The sequence below is a fragment of the Equus caballus genome, chromosome 10 (genome assembly GCF_041296265.1).
Source record: "Equus caballus isolate H_3958 breed thoroughbred chromosome 10, TB-T2T, whole genome shotgun sequence".
Lineage (NCBI taxonomy): Eukaryota > Metazoa > Chordata > Mammalia > Perissodactyla > Equidae > Equus > Equus caballus.
In genome coordinates, this window is record NC_091693.1 from 19,390,503 (window position 1) to 19,407,256 (window position 16,754).

General features: G+C 55.2%; 1 protein-coding gene across 3 annotated transcripts; it reads left to right on the top strand.

Moving 5' to 3' along the window:
• The first annotated feature begins 129 nt into the window (after positions 1-129).
• On the top strand, positions 130-16,732 carry RUVBL2 (RuvB like AAA ATPase 2). 3 transcript variants are annotated; one of them, XM_001490185.6, is made up of 15 exons: positions 130-598; positions 3,500-3,554; positions 5,149-5,204; positions 5,693-5,834; positions 8,084-8,213; positions 8,364-8,430; positions 11,520-11,626; positions 11,731-11,824; positions 12,214-12,337; positions 12,755-12,849; positions 12,949-13,067; positions 15,429-15,548; positions 15,909-16,038; positions 16,391-16,505; positions 16,622-16,732. In XM_001490185.6, the coding sequence occupies exons 1-15, from the start codon at positions 587-589 to the stop codon at positions 16,645-16,647; spliced, it is 1,392 nt and encodes a 463-aa protein (XP_001490235.1). In that variant the 5' UTR covers positions 130-586; the 3' UTR covers positions 16,648-16,732. The 3 variants fall into 3 exon arrangements, with proteins under 3 accessions (XP_001490235.1, XP_023505843.1, XP_070080784.1); XM_023650075.2 differs by having other exon boundaries at positions 596-645; XM_070224683.1 differs by lacking the exon at positions 130-598 and adding an exon at positions 601-2,966.
• Positions 16,733-16,754: the final 22 nt, after the last annotated feature.

The following is a 16,754-nucleotide window of genomic DNA, read 5'->3' on the forward strand; positions in this document are numbered from 1 at the left end:
CTGCAGTGTAACCTTGCGGCCGCCAGGAGGCGGTGCCCGCCCCCCGGCCAGCGCCATTGGTCCGCGCCCGGGGGCCGGGGCTCCCGCGTCTCCTGATTGGTGGACAGAATAGGATTCGCTCTGCCCCGCGACTGCCTTAGCGGTCGCTGCGAGCTCTAGGAGACGGGGCTTGTAGCTGCGAGAGCTGATTGGCCCTCAGCTCTGTCAATCCGAAGCTTGAGGCCCCAAAATTGGAGGGAGGAGGAGGGAAGAGGGTGGAATAAAGAGGAAAGAGAGCGTGGGGGACGTGTGGTTGCCCAAAGTGTTGAGAATTTTGCAATCAGCCTCAGCAAAGAGGTCTGGGTAAAAAGAGGAGGAGCCAGGAGGCGTTGGGAACGGACCCAGGAGTTCCGGGCACCCATCTTCGAGCTCAGCCCCAGCAGATGGGCGGGGCCTAAAAAGTGACGCTACGCCCCCACGAGGAGAGTTTGCATATTTATGAGGGAGCACAGAGATCTTTGGAGGACCTATCAGGCTAGAGGGGTCAGAATGCTTCGTTTCTAGCGCATTTCCGTTTCCGCTAGGATATTGGCGGTTGGTGCGCATCATGGCAACCGTGGTGAGTGCTGGCATGCGGAGGACTGAGGAGGGAACCGGCACTCCCGGGTCTAAGGAAGGAGAGGCTGGGGGCTCGGGTTCCTGGTGCTGAGTGGGGAGGGGGCTGGGGGCACAGACTCCCGAGTCTGAGGGAGGAGAAAAGGGGCTGGTATCCCAGAATCCTGGGTTCGACTGGATGTTCATGGTCTCGGTGGTCAGATCTGACCCCATCATGTTGTAGGAACTCTAACTTCCGATCCTCTAGGCGCAATCAACGGCCAGTTCTGCAGTCCTTTGTCCTCAAGTCTGATTTGGGTTGTAGTGTCTTGGGCTCCCAGCCATCCAGGAGCCTTGGGTTGTCGATGGTGTGAATGGCACCTGAGTGCAGGGAGAAGCGCAGGCGGGGACCTGTCTTATGTGGTTGAGATCGTAGAGTCGCTTAGTGAGTCTTGAGCCAAAAGAGAAAAGTGTTGAGAACCCAGAGGGTGTCAGTGGGGAGGGAGAAAGGGCTAGGAGTCCCAGAGCTTGGGATCTTGTCATGGGATTGTTTTGGTCATTTTCGTATTTCCAGCGCCTCATGCGGGGCATGCGCGGTGTGGATGCTCAATATGTCGTACTTGAATGTTTGAATGAATGAATGCATGTGAACTTCGTAAAAGAGAGACCATATACACTGGGGCTGGCACCAAGTACTTGCTTGAGAAACATCTGAATGAGGAAGGGAGGTGATCTTACCTTGGGGGTTGGACTGGGCTTCCCGATGCCTCGTTTCCCATGGTGACCCCAGTCAAGATGGGGGAATGGTGGGCTGAGAGTTACTGGTGCCTGGGGGGTGAAATTTGCGCCTGTTTCTGCTACCATGGCAAAGAGGGTGGCTAGGGAAGCGGAAGAGGGAAGGGCAGTGGCCACACTCCTGAGACCCGTCCCCTGGGCCTGGATGAAGTATTGGAAGTGTGAGGGGATGGTAGGTGCTGAGTTTCAAAATGCCCTCTGTTGCCTTGGGGTCAGAGGGCAGCAGGGGGAGAAGAGGCTTATGATGAAAGGAAAGTCCTTGTCGGAGGCGGGTCAGTTGATGCTGGGATTGCCGAGGGTTGGAATTCCTGAATCCCCGTCTGGTTTTTTGCCTTGTATAGGGTCTGAGAGGCTGTGTAGGGGTGTGTGGAGTATGTTGTCATTTTCTGATAGTGGTTGTGGGCGGTGTCCACTGCTGTTGGGTTCCAGCCTCCTATGAGGAGAGAGTAGGAGGGAGGGGTCACAAACAGCAAGGAAGGACGCTTGTGACCACGTGGTGGCCAGGAAGTCTAAACTCTTGGTTCCAGAGAGAGGAGGCTTCCACTGCGTCAGCTGCCTGCCTCGCCACTCGTTCTGGTGGAAACAGGGGACCTGGGGGAAGCAAGAAGGGTTGGGGGCAGGTGGCCGAGGGGCTGGTTCAGTATGCTGACCCCTTAGGCCTCTCCTTCCTTAGTAGAAATTATGAAATATTCCAGTGTCAAAAAATAATCGAACAGGACCCACCACCCAGATTTTTTTAACGACTTAATTGAGATAGAATTTCCATACCACACAATTTACCTGTTTACATTGTACAGTGCAGTGGCTTTTGGAACATTCACAGAATTGTGCAACCATCCTCTCAGTCAATTTGAGAACACTTTCATCACCCCAGAAAGAAATCTTGTACCTTTTATCTGTCATCTTCCTATCCTCCCATCCCTCCAGCTCTAGGCAACCACTAATCTACTTTCAGTTTCTATGGATTTGCCTGTTCTGGACATTTCATAGAAATGAAATCCTACAATGTGTGACATTCTGTGTCTGGCTTCTTTCACTTAGCATAGTGTTTGCAGGGTTCGTCCACCCTGTGGCAGAGATCAGAAGTGCATTCCTTTTTATGGCTGAATGATACTCCGTTGTATGGACAGACCACACTTTGTTTATCCATTCATCCGTTGATGGACATTTTATATTGTTTCCACCTTTTGGCTATGATGAATAATGCCTCTGTGAACATATGTGTGGACCTCCTGAGGGGGCTTCTTGAATTGTCCCAGGTGGTGTTTATCCATCTCTCCTCCCCAGACGAGAAGGGGTGGTGGCTGGCTCCTCTCCTCTCCTCTCCAAGGAGAGCTGGGGACACAGGAGGCCTGAGGACCAGCTTGTTGAATGGGGTCAGCACTTCGGTACATCATTCATTCAAACCCCGAATGTTGGACCCCAAAGTGAAGAAGAGAGGTGTCGTCCTTGCCCTTCGTGGGACTCAGATCTCGAGCAGAGAATGCTGGCCCCAGCAGTCTCCTTCCTGAAAGTCAGATTACACGAGGAGATCGGGCTCCTAGGGGAGGCCCTTCCGTCTGTCTGGACCTCCAGAGACCCTGAATGTAGGCCAGCAGGTGCGGAGGCCAGCGAGGGCCTCCCTTAGTGAACGACGCTGGATCTCATTCAGTGAGGGGGCGGCGAGAGCAGGCGGGACTCAGGGACTTGGACGTGCAAAGGCCAAGTGACAGCTGGGACGGTGCAGTGCAAGGGTGACTGGGAAATCAGCAGGGGCCGGACCACGTCCAGCCTGATACCTGCTCTGCTGGGTTGGTTCTGTCTTTACCGTTATGGGGGCGGGGAAGACTTCATCCTTCACCAAATAATTCCTGGGCACCAAATATGTGCTAGGCCCTGGAGATGAAGCTGTGAACACGACAGACACGGTTCTTCTCTTCCTGGGACTCAGTAGTGTAGTGGGGTCAACCAACTGGCATTAAGTCCGTGACAACCGAGAAGTGGGGGGACTGACTGTGTTTGGGCTGTCAGCCTGTCAGTGGGGAGAAGGAGAAAGGACTGTTTCCTGGGAGGCAGGCGGGAGGGACAGAAGAGGAGCTGGTGGGAACTGGGACCACAAGAGCTCTTCTGAGGTGTCCTCCTCCATCCCCAGGCAGCCACAACCAAGGTCCCAGAGATCCGCGATGTGACGAGGATCGAGCGTATCGGTGAGTGAGTGTGGATCAGGAACAGGACCGAGACCCTGCCTGCCCCGTGCTCAGGAGCCCCCCGCGAGGGAGGCAGCCTGCGCACCATCCTCCTGTCTGATGGGCAGGGTCCTGAGTTGCCAAGTGGGGCCAGATGGCGCGTGGGAGACCATGCCGGGCCCCAGCACCAGGCCGCCCTGCTGCTGGCTTGGATACCCTGGTTGGGCCCCTGGGTGTACTGTCATTCCTCTCGGAAATCCTAAAAGCGGGTGTTTGCTGATTGCTTGCTGGGGTTGGCCCTGAACTGAATGTCCCATACACCCAGCCCACACCGGGACATTAGTTCCTTGAGGCAGGGACCGGGTCTGGCTCAATTCTAGCTGCGTCCCCCGCACAGGACCCAGCAGAACAGACGCTCACCACGTAACCGCTGAATGCATGAGTTTGCATCTCACTGAGCCCTTGCATCAGCCCCACAAGGTGTGTGCGTGTTGTGACTGTTGTCCCGTTTTTAGCTGAGGAAGCCCGAGATTCAGAGCAGTCGAGCCACTAGTCCCAGCTCACACAGCAAGCTGAAAGAATGAATTTGTTCACATTCATTCATTCAGTGCCTCCAAGCGAGGCAGCAAGGAACTGTGGCTACAAGCCTGGGTTCTGGAAGCATACTGCTGCGTGCCACCTCTGAGCCATGTTGCCAGGGGCTAGTTCCTCTCTGTGCCTCAATTTCCTTACCTGCAAAATGGCGCTAGGCTGGTGGACCACATAGGTGGATATAAGCTTCCGTAAGGTAATCTATATAAAGACCTTAATATGCGGATGCCAGTCCTGTTTCAGCTGTGAAAAGCCGGACGCTGCTGGAACTGAGGACCCAGTAGACTCTAGCTGCACCCAGTACCTGCCCTCGGGGTGCTCATAGTCTAGTGCAGGGGTCAACAGATCTTTTCTTAAAGGGCCAGATAATAAATCTTTTCTCTGTCAAAAATATCTAATTCTGGTGTTGCAGTGCGAAAGCAGCCACACAGTATGTAAGTGAATGGGCGTGGCTGCGTGCCAATAAAACTTTATTTACAGAAACAAGTGGCTGGCTCCCAGGCTGTAGTTTGCCCGGCCCTGGTCTAGTGGAAAGCAGTGAAATCCCAAGTCTTTACCTCTCACTGGCTGTGTGGTCTTGGGCAAGGGACCTAACCTCTCTGAGCTCCCTCCTCTCATCGATGTTGTTGAGGCCCTCAGGTGATTATTGAGCCCCAGAAACACTCCAGGGTAATAATAGCTGGGACTCTGATTTCTCAGGGCCGTGTGGAATGAAATTAGACCTGCAAGGGCACTCAGGCTGTGGACACAAAGTAACTGTGATCATTAGCCCTTGTGGTCAGTTTGTGATCCGGTTCTGTGGTTACTAGTCCTCAGTGACTTGGGTCCTGCTATGATCTATCCCAAGGGCGGCTCCCACTAACGAGCAGTTACCATGTCCAGCCGTCCTCCTGGTGAGTGGAGATTCAGGCCCGCCACCGGACCCAGGAGGAGACCAGAGCTCGGAGGGGAAGCCCGTCGCCTCGGGCCACACAGTGCCATCAGCTGGCCAGTAACCGTATCTTCTGGTTCTTTCCCCACACAGGCGCTCACTCCCACATCCGGGGGCTGGGGCTGGACGATGCGCTGGAGCCGCGGCAGGTAGAGCTGAGGGGGTGGAGTGGGAAGGCTCTTGCGTGGAGGCCTCAGGCGGAGGCTACCCCGGGCCCTGGCGAGTGTGGGGACTATGTATGGTCTCCCAGACCTTTGGCTACATATTTGTAAAATTCAGCCACATGTAGAGTTTTATTCGTCTTAAAAAATTGGAGAGACCTGACCCTGTGGTGTAGTGGTTAAGTTCAGCTTGCTCTGCTTTGGCAGCCTGGGTTCGTGGGTTCAGATCCCAGGCGTGGACCTACACCACTCATTAGTCTTGCAGTGGTGACAACCCACATATAAAGTGAAGGAATGTTAGCTGAGGGCTAATCTTCATCAGGAAAAAAAAAATGGGGGTGGAAAAGGCTTTTTTAGCTTTTTCCCAAAGTCCCGGCCAACAACGTCCTCTTTCATCTCACTAGCCAGGAGGTGGTGAAAAGGCAGTGGTGGCCCAGTAGGAAGTCACTTTGTGCTCTCTGCCTCCCACCCCACAGGCATCCCAGGGCATGGTGGGGCAGCTGGCAGCCCGGCGGGCAGCTGGCGTGGTGCTGGAGATGATCCGGGAAGGGAAGATTGCCGGGCGGGCCGTCCTCATCGCTGGCCAGCCGGGCACTGGGAAGACAGCCATTGCCATGGGTAAGAGACCTCTCCAGGCAGGAGCTCTTCTGGTCTCTGCCAGGTCCTGTCTCTGGTGTAAGTCAGGGTCAGGTTCAGCCACATTTAACAGATATCTCAAAATGGCAGTGGCTTAAGCACTCAGAGTTCCTTCCCTCACATAGAAGAATCTGTACACCAATTAGGTCTTGTTGAGTAGTTCTGTGACGTTTCCCTTCCTGCCTCAGCATCCTCTGCACTTGCTTCCATGTCAGGGTCACCTCATGTTCCAAGAGGGTTGCCTAAGTGCCAGCCTTCCCACCCGTACTCCATGTAGGAGGAAGGTGAAAGAGGAATTGCAGTTAGGGTGTACCTCCCTCCCTTTAAAGGTAGTGCCATTTAAGCAACTGTCTTGGGGCTCCCACATGCTTTCACTTATATCTTATTGACTAGACCTTAATCACCTGGGCATACTTCTGCAAGGGAGGCTGAGACATTAAAACATTTTTCTGTTCTAATTTGGACCATTGCTATCTTAATAAAATGGGGGTTCTGGAACTAAGGAGGAAGGGGAAGATGGGTAGTGAGTCTCTTGCAATCCACTAGCCATTTAAGATCTTTTTACTCACAACTGCCCCTCATTCTCCTTGTTGAACTCCTATCCATCCTTCAAAGCCCTGTTCGGGGCTGGCCTGGTGGTGTAGTGGTTAAGTTTGCGTCCTTCACTTCAGTGGCCTAGGGTTCGTGGGTTTGGATCCTGGGCGCAGACCTACACACCATGTCTCAGGCCATGCTGTGGCAGCATCCTGCATGCAAAGTAGAGGAATATTGGCACAGATGTTAGCTGAGGGCCAATCTTCCTCATCAAAAAAAGGGGCTGGCCCCGTGGCCGAGTGGTTAAGTTCGCGCGCTCCGCTGCAGGCGGCTCAGTGCTTCGTTGGTTCGAATCCTGGGCGCGGACATGGCACCGCTCATCAAACCACGCTGAGGCAGCATCCCACATGCCACAACTAGAAGGACCCACAACGAAGAATATACAACTATGTACTGGGGGGCTTTGGGGAGAAAAGGGAAAAAAAATAAAATCTTAAAAAAAAAAAGAAAGAAAAAAAAGCCGTGCTTGGGCATCTCTTCCTTGTTGCAGCGTTCCTTGACCCCCTCTTTTCCCACTCACTCCCACCGTGTGCTCAGACTGTGGGGCCAGGCAGTGAGAATCAGGGAACAACCAGGTCTTCAGTTACGATAAAGCAGCACTCGTTCGGGTGCCCTGGTGTGCCAGGCCCTGACCAGACACTGGGGACCCTTAGATGAGTAAAACTGAAGCCGTGACTGTGAGGAGTTTCCAGTGTGGGGGAGGGGGTCAGGGACAGAGTCCCCTTCAGGGTGATGTTTGCTATAACGACAGGGGAGGCTCCTGACCCTAATGGGGGGAGTGTGGGGGATGGTAGTTGTCAGGAAAGAGTTACCAGGTGAGTCAGTGCCTGAGCTAAGACTTGCAGGGAGTCTCCCCTACCGGCAGGGAGCAGGGCATGCGGGCGCAGAGGGTGGCCCACATCTGACAAGGAAGAGGCCCACGTCACTCTTGCATGAGGGTTCACTGGCTTCCTGTCTGTGAGTGTCGGCTCAGAGCTGGGCGGAGCCCTGGGAAGGGGCTGGGAGGAGGGCTCGGTGCTTGGAGTGATTGCAGGAACAGCCCTGCTGTCCGCCAGCCAACCCAATGTCCCAGGCCACAGAGAGGGCCCATCCCTGTGCAGGTTCCGGGCTACGTGACGGGGTCAGGGCCGAGCACCAGTGCACGCCCACCCGCCCCCATAATGGCTTCTGTGCCAGCATTCGCTCTGTTATCATCCCTCTTGTACAGAGGGCAAACAGGTCGGGGAGCGGATGAGACTTCTCACGGCCAGGTGGTGCTGGGTGTGGTACCAGCATTCAAACGCGGGCCTTCCGGCTCCAGAGTGTCACTCTCACAGCTCTTTCAGCCCCTTGGCCTTGAACTGCTCGGCACCCCCAAGCCCTGAGGCTCAAAAGCTCCTAGGGGTTGGGAGACCAGCTTGGCGAGTTTATAGGGTCATATGGTTTGCCCTCCGGGCAGTGTGGGGGTTCTGATCCGGGCCTCCCTGGGCAGCCCGCTGTCCCTGGCTTTCTCCATCTCCCTGTCTGCCCCACAGCGCTGATCCCCTCTCTCCTACTCTCCTTCTTGAGGAGGTAGAAGCGGTGCTTTGAGGCAGAGTAGGTATGGGGACCCGGCGGCGCCAGGGCGGCCCCACCTACCCAGACCACCCCCTCCACAGGCATGGCACAGGCCCTCGGCCCTGACACCCCGTTCACGGCCATCGCGGGCAGCGAGATCTTCTCCCTGGAGATGAGCAAGACAGAGGCGCTGACGCAGGCCTTCAGGCGGTCCATCGGAGTCCGCATCAAGTGAGTGCGGGAGCGGGTTGGTGCCAGCTGCCAGCAGCCTTGGGACCCCCTGCCCTGGCCGGCTTGTCCAGTGCCCAAGGGCTCATGGGACTTAGCGATTCCCCAGGGCCCGGACATCGGGTTCTGTCCTCAGCTCTGCTCTCTGACCAGGGAGGAGACCGAGATCATCGAAGGGGAGGTGGTGGAGATCCAGATCGATCGACCAGCGACAGGGACGGTGAGTCTGCTCCCGAGTCTAGGCCGCCTCTGCGGCTGGAGGGTGGGGGTGTCGGGTCCACGCTGAGGTGAGAATCCCATGGAATATTCAAACTGCAGATTGGAGCCATCTGCGGGCCCACAGCAGGGGGTTTATCCATTTGTGGGAGGCGCTGTGAGCAGTTCAGACCAAGTGATGGAGGGGCCGGCCCTGTGGCGCAGTGGTTGGGTTTGCGGGTTCCCATCTGTGCACAGACCGAGCAGCCCCCGTCAAGCCATGCTGTGGCGGCATCCCACATGAAATAGAGGAAGATGGGCACAGATGTTAGCTCAGCAACAATCTTCCTCCAAAAAACCCAAAAAACCAAGTAGTGGAATGACAGAGAAGGTCTGGAAGTTTCTCACAGTTAGTTTCTAACAGTCTTTAAAACCTGTTCTGTGGAAGCTGCAGCTTAGTACCGAAAGGCATTTTCCATCCAGCGTATGTGATAGATGTGAATTACGCCCTTTTTATAAGCTAGGAATTTAACCTTTTTGTTGTAAAATGAAACAGATGCAGTCATGTGTCACTTAACGAGGGGGGCACATTCTGAGAAATGTGTCATGGGGCGCTGCCGTCGTCGTGCGGACATCACGGAGTGTACTTGCCAGACCCAGCTGGGAGAGCCTACTGCACACCTAGCCTGTATGGTGCTCATCTTAGGGGACCCCCATTGCGTGTGTGATGCTGTTGACGGAAACAGCATTTTGCGGCACACGACTATAGAAAGAAACGTGAAATACGCATGTGGTCTAATAAATTATTGTAAATAAATATTATTATTATATAAAGCGAATGTCCTTATAACCACCATGAAGATAAAAAACTAGAGCACCAGCCCTGATGGCCTCGTGGTTAAGGTTCGGTGCTGTCCCCTTTGGCAGCCCAGGTTCGTGTCCTGGTCGCGGAACCGCACCACCTGTCCGTCAGTACCCATGCTGTGGCGGTGGCTGCCGTGAAAGACCTAGAAGGACCTACAACTAGAATATACAACTATGTCCTGGGGCTTTGGGGAAGGAAAAAAAGAAGAAAGAGAGGAAGATCGGCAACAGGTGTTAGCTCAGTGAATCTTTCCCAGCCAAAAAAATAAATAAAGGAGGAAAAAGATAAAAAACTAGAACTTTGCAAGCTCCCCAAGCCCCTTCCTTGTACCTCTTTCTACAACACCCTCAAGTCCCTGCAGAAGTAGCCACCCTTCCCTGGTACCCCTTCTTTTCACGTCATTAGTTTTGTTGGCCACCTGTGCATTCCTAGACACTATACTTTGTACTGCCTGTTTTTAAAATTCCAGTCTAGGGGCAGCCCGGTGGCATAGTGGTTAAGTTCACACGCTCCACTTAGGCAGTCTGGGGTTCACAGGTTCGGATCCTGGGCACAGACCTAGCACTGCTTGTCAGCCAGGCTGTGGCGGCGTCCCACATAAAATAGAGGAAGATTGGCACAGACGGCAGCTCAGCAACAATCTTCCTCTAGCAAAAAGGGGAAGATTGGCAATAGATGTTAGCTCAGGGCCAATATTCCCCACCAAAAAAAAAAAAAAAATTCATAGTCTAGTTTTCCCTTCACCTCTTCCTTTACCTTATAGCTTATCTGTAGGTCTCTCTCTTTATTTTTAATTGAGGTAAAATCACATAACATCAAACTAGCCATCGTCCATTTTGAAGTAAGCAGTGAGTGGCGTTTAGGACATTCACACGGCTGTGCAACCACCATCTCTATCTAGTTCCAGAACATTTCCATCACCCCAGAGGAAACATGTACCCAGTAGGCAGTCCCCCTCCATCCCCCTCGCCCTGCCCCCCCCTTCTGCTCTCTGTCTCTGTGGATTTGCCTCTTTGGCCATTTCGTGTAAATGGAATCCTGCAAAGTGTGACTTTTTGTGTCCGGCTTCTTTGGCCTGGCGTGGTGTCTTCGAGGTTCTTCCCTGTTTGTAGTTCTATCTTAAACATTGAGTCCCAGCCACTAATGAAATGCTGCGTAAAAACTCCACACGCTTGAAGCGCGGGGGATGCCGCGCCGTCACCTTCTGTTTCCGTGTCTTGTGTGGACCCCTCGTCTGTTCCTTTGCTCCTCGTGGTCCGTGGAAATAGATCCAAAGTGCATCATTACATCGCCTTACACCTTTAACACCTGTCAGCAGTCTCTTAAATTAGTCCCGTCTATTGGCAGTTAAATTCCAAATTGTAAAAATATGGTAGGAGAATATTTATTTATTTATTTAAGATTTTGTGTGTTTTTTTCATTTTTCTCCCCAAAGTCCCCCAGTCCACAGTTGGACATTTCCAGTTGTGCGTCCCTCTAGTTGTGGCATGTGGGACGCCGCCTCAGCGTGGCCTGATGAGTGGCACCACGTCCGCACCCGGGATCCGAACCGGCGAAACCCTGGGTCACCAAAGCCCAACATGCTAGCTTAACCACTCGGCCCCGGGGCCGGCCCCTGAGAATATTTAAATAGAAAAAACGCTGTTACCAAGAGAGTTCTTTAAATGGGATTTGGATTACAGGAGAAATCCATGGAGACATCCTCCCTTTAAAAATGTGAAAACCAGACTCCCTTTATCTCCCCCCCAGTCCCAGCCCTTTATCCTGCCACCTGTCCCTTTGAAAGGAGCAGTCACTGTGGCAACAGGCCAGGGGAACGGGAGGTGGCTGGGGATGCTGGGAAAAGCCTGGAAGCCGTTGACTCTGCTTGTTTTGGGACAAGGTGTGGCATTTTTGTTTTCTTAGCTGTGTTTAGCTTAGCTCTGTTTTCTGGGTTTGTGGTCGACAAAAACACCTTTTATTTGGGTCTGAAAAAGGAATGTCTGCGTGTGACCCCTTGGCCGTTTCTTGGGACCTGGGGCCCGTGTTCTTACAGACTTTATCTTTGAGGTCTCTGTGTGTTTACTGGTAGCTTTATTGAGGAGCAGTTGACGTACGAAAAGCCGCAGGCGTGGAAAGTTGACAGGATGTTAAGTTCTGACATTCGTGTTCACCCGGAAGCTTCCCTGGGTCATGACTGTTTTGAAGCTGTGTCAGGGGGACATCAGGGCCCTCTCTAAGCCCCTTGCTTGGCCTGTCACCCCTCCCAGGGCTCCAAGGTGGGCAAGTTGACCCTCAAGACCACGGAGATGGAGACCATCTACGACCTGGGCACCAAGATGATCGAGTCACTGACCAAGGACAAGGTCCAGGCCGGGTGAGCACTGGGGGCCGTACTGGGTAGCCAGGGCGGGGGAGCTCGGCTCCCTCCTTGCCTCACTCCAGCCCTGGGCCCCTCTGCCCCCCACCAACCCCCCGCAGGGATGTGATCACCATCGACAAAGCGACAGGCAAGATCTCCAAGCTGGGCCGCTCCTTCACCCGCGCTCGTGACTACGATGCCATGGGTTCCCAGGTGGGTCAGGGCTCGGGATCCCCTCGCTCCAGGCACTGGAACGGTCCATGTCCTTCATCACCCCCGTAGCCCACAGAGTCTGGGTCCTCCTGTCAACTCAGTGCCATGTTCCTGCTACTCCTAGTCTTTCTCTGTACCCTCTAGGACAGCCGGGGCCCCTCAACTTGGCCCTTTACCCAGGGTTCCTGAAGTCCTCCAGGAACCCCATATCCTTCAGCTCTTGAATGTTCTGGTCTGGACATTGGGCCCCTCTTGGGCTGGGTTTTCTGGATAACCCCCATCTGGATTCCCAGCTCCATTCCAGGGAGCCCCAGTCTCCCCCAGCTCTTTTGGGCTCCCCCTTCACGCTCTGCTCTGCCCTTGTCTCCACCTCACCTTTGGCCCCATAGACCAAGTTCGTGCAGTGCCCGGATGGAGAGCTCCAGAAACGCAAGGAGGTGGTGCACACCGTGTCCCTGCATGAGATTGACGTCATCAACTCCCGCACCCAGGGCTTCCTGGCCCTCTTCTCGGGTGAGGCCCGTCCATCCCGCCCTGTCCCAGCCCCAGCCTGGTGGCTTCCCTGACTCACCGTCTTCCAGGCCTTCCCTCCCCTCCCCCGTCCCCAGTACAGGCCTCTGGTGACCGTGCCGTCCCCTTGTGTGCCGTCCTCTGTTCTCCGTCTGTGAGTGTAGGGTCTCCCTCCCCTCTGTTGCTGTCTGAGTCCCTCAGTGGTCTGATGGTCACACATCCCTGCCCTTTCCCTCCTGAGTTCTGTCCCTGTTCCTCCTCCGTGGGGACGTTCCAGCCTCCCCAGCCCTCCTGTCACTTTGCCACTCCAGTCTTGGTCTCTCTTCCCTCTGTCCCTGGCATCCCGTCTTCATCCACCCTCAGGCCCTCGATCCTGGTCTCCTCTCTGACGCCCCCCCATACCACTCCTGCCTCCCGCAGGCGACACAGGGGAGATCAAGTCAGAGGTCCGCGAGCAGATCAATGCCAAGGTGGCCGAGTGGCGGGAGGAGGGCAAGGCAGAGATCATCCCCGGGGTGAGAACCGAGGCATGGCCCGGGGGCGGAGGATGGGGACAGGACAGACGGGCGGGGGGCCACAGGCGGGGGTTTGACACACGCCCCCCTGGCTCCCAGGTGCTGTTTATCGACGAGGTCCACATGCTGGACATTGAGAGTTTCTCCTTCCTCAACCGGGCCCTGGAGAGTGACATGGCGCCTGTCCTCATCATGGCCACCAACCGCGGCATCACCCGGTGAGCCGGCTGCCAGCTCCCTCAAAGGCCTTTGGGGCAAACGGGGTGCTCTGCGCAGCGGGTATAGCCGCAGGGTACATGGGGACGTTTGTTGAGTACCTCGGTAGGAGAGGTATGGGCATAGCTGCTGTAACCCAGACAGGAGGCTGCACTTTCCCCCTAAACAGGGCGGCGGGTGGTACAGGGTGGGCAGGCAGCTCCACTCCACAAGGAGGTGTAGGCACCGTGTTCTTTCTGTTTTGCTGTTCTCGGCTCCCCTAGGGCTGCAGTTCCCAAACTATGTGCCGAGGCACCCCCTGGTGTTACAGAAAGCACACGAGGGAACTGTGGGCTATTTTGAGTTTTGGAGGCACGCACAGTGACATATGTTAGACACCACATAAACCACTACAATTAGGTCACTTGGACATAAGTACTTAATTAACAGAACTCTTAGTGTTTCTTTTGGCCTAAGGATGCCATGGGAAAATTCCTGAGACGTGAAGGGCACAGGTTCCGAGAAAGCTTGGGAACCTCTGCTGTAGGGTGTTGCCAGCACGCCGGGCCCCGTTGTCCCGGCTGGCTCTTTTCCCCGCCTCATCTGCGTTTTGGCCCACAGAAGGGAGAAGGAAGTGGAGGCAGGCGGTCCCCCATAGGCTAGGGCCCGGAGGCAGCAGCCAGCGCTTCCACCATCATCCATTGCTCAGCACTTCTGGGCTGCACGGCCGCGCCTGGCTGCGCGGAATGCCCGGGAAGGTCAGTTCCGGTGCTGGAGCCAAGTGCCAGCTGAGACTGGCTGGTGGGGCTGGTTATCGCGGAAGAAGCGGACATGGCTCTGGGTCCACATGCTGGACATCGAGAGCTTCTTCCTCACCTGGGCCCTGGACAGGGACGTGGCGCCTGTCCTCAGGGCAGGCAGCGCTTCCTGGAAGGACTGCTTGGACCCTCAAGAACGGCAGGATACTCCTGCTGTCCCAGGAGGCAGATACTGTCTCCGGAGGCAGATAATGTCCCGGCCCCATTTTACCGATGACGACAGCAAGGCCGGTGACTTGCCCGAGGTCACACGTAGAAGGTGGCAGGGCCAGAATTCCATCTCTGAATGACTGAGAATTGGCAGAGACCGGCTGCCAGCGTGTTTGTAGCAGCCACAGAGCAGGGTGTGGGACTGCACACGGGGCCTCCCCTGGGAGAGGCCACAGACCCAGGCGCTCCTCATCCTTGGCAGATTCTGTATTTGCATATCTGCTTACTCGCTAAAATTTACACTCATACATACATCGCTTAACGACGGGACACGTTCTGAGAAAAGTATCATTAGGTGATTTCGTCGTTGTGTGAACATCATAGAGTGAGCTTACACAAAGCTAGATGGCGCAGCCTGCTGCACAGCTGGGCTGTGTAGTGCTAGTGTTATGGGACCGCCATTGTATATGCAGTCTGTGGACTGAAGTGTTATGTGGCGCGTGACTGTAATTGTAACCCCCAAATCGGTGTTCGAGACCGTTTCTTGGTCATTCACGGCTGTGTGCAGAGTGGCAAAAAATTTGAGTCACCTGAAGTGGACACTCCCAACTGAGGTCAAACTAGGCAACGCTCTGCCTTCTTGTTTCAGCTCTTGTGCTGTAAACAAGTGTCCTTTTCATGATCTATTTAGTGCCACATTTGTCACTTTGGATGCTTTTTTGTTGGTGATTTTGCTGTTTAAAATGGCCTCTAGCTGTCCAGCGTCAGGAATACTGGGATGTGCGTCACAGAGGAAAGCCGTGTGTTGGACGAGCTTTGTTTGGGCCCCAGTTAGAGTGCTGTTGGCTCTGAGTTCACTGTGAATGAGTCAATACTGGATATTAAATAAGATATCTTCAAACAGAAACACATAAAACCAGGTTATGTTTGTTGGTTGACAAAAATATTGCAACCAAAGTCTCCCAAGACCCTAACCGTGTATTTCCCCAGGAGCTGTGGCTCAGTACTTGCTAATGGAGTGTTGGCCCCCACTTTCTAGAATGTAACTGCCGCGTGTACGAGAACTGACTGTTTCCTAGCGCCTGCCATGGGCCTGGCCCTGTGCCGGGTCAGGTGCAGCAGGGAACAGGGCTGCACGGGCCCCCTGGCTCGTGGAGCTCTATGTCAGGCAGGAGAGTGGGACCTTGAGCCAGTAATCCCCAACATAGACATCTAGCTAAAACCTCATGGCTCTGTGGGGCAGTGACGCAGTCAGGAACGGCTGTGCACACCGCCAGCTGGGAGCTGAAGGTTAAGTGGTATTTGGCCCAGTGAGTGGGCTGTGGTGGGGGTGTGGGGATTTTCCGAGTAGAGGGAATGGAGAGCCGGGTTCAGGGAGTGTCGCCCTGACAGCCCTCCCTTCCCCCTCCTCCCCAGGATCCGGGGCACCAGCTACCAGAGCCCCCACGGCATCCCCATCGACCTGCTGGACCGCCTGCTCATCGTCTCCACCTCTCCCTACAGCGAGAAGGACACGAAACAGATCCTCCGCATCCGGTGCGGGCAGGGCTGCCTGACGTTCAGGGCGGGACCAGGCTGTGGGCCTGCGAGACGTAGGGCTGGGCTGGGCATCCAAGCTGTGGGCCCTGATCTGGGGTGGGGGCCATGTCGAGAAGGGAGGGGATGTGCCGGTGACTGACCGTGGAGAAAGAGCCCTGGATGGGGGCGGTCAGGAGGCCCAGGTTTTAGGCCCAGCCCATGCCTCAGTGTCCCTTTTTGCTCAGCCTTTTGTGCTTCTGAGGACACAGACTCCAGATGTCCCCCAGGAGGTCCAGCAGCACCCAGGGGGAAGGGCCACGGGGTTGCTGTGGTCGGAAGCCCAGCCCGGCTGAGCTCCCTGACCCTGCCCGCCCGCAGGTGTGAGGAGGAGGATGTGGAGATGAGCGAGGACGCCTACACAGTGCTGACCCGCATCGGGCTGGAGACCTCGCTGCGCTACGCTATCCAGCTCATCACGGCCGCCAGCCTGGTGTGCCGGAAACGCAAGGTCAGCCGGCTGAGAGCCTGCAGGGGCCAGATGGAGTGAGCGAGTGACCTGCCACGCCAGGGGCTCTCAGTGGCTTGTTGATTGAGTCCTAGAACATGCGTTTTCAAAGGCCGGGAGCTTTGGTCTCAGGTTTCTGTCTGTATCTCCTGGCCTGACACACAGCGCTCGGTAAATACTTGTTCACTGCAAGTTGATGCTAAGTCCATTTGACAGATGAGGAAACTGAGGAATGGAGAGGTTGGGCCCATAGCCAGGAAGCAGGATTTGAACCCAGGCGATCTGGCCCCAGAGTCCCCACCCTGACCCCCTTCCCAGGGAGGGGCCCCACTGAGGTCTCTCATCCCCCTTTCAGGGCACAGAGGTGCAGGTCGACGACATCAAGCGAGTCTACTCGCTCTTTCTGGACGAGTCGCGCTCCACGCAGTACATGAAGGAGTACCAGGATGCCTTCCTCTTCAACGAGCTCAGTGAGTGGACCCCGCCGCACCCGCCCCCGAGGGTCGCCCACCCTGCAGAGGTGGCCTGGGGAGCTCAGGCCCTGCCTCTGGCCCTACTGACCACGTGGCCTTCCTTCTTCCCACAGAAGGCGAAACCATGGACACCTCCTGAGCTGACGCCACCCTCGCCCCACATCCCCCGTTTTCTACTAGAGTTCTGACACTGTGACTTTGTATAAAATGGTTCTGAAACTGGACCCACTGTGTGTGTGTATACAC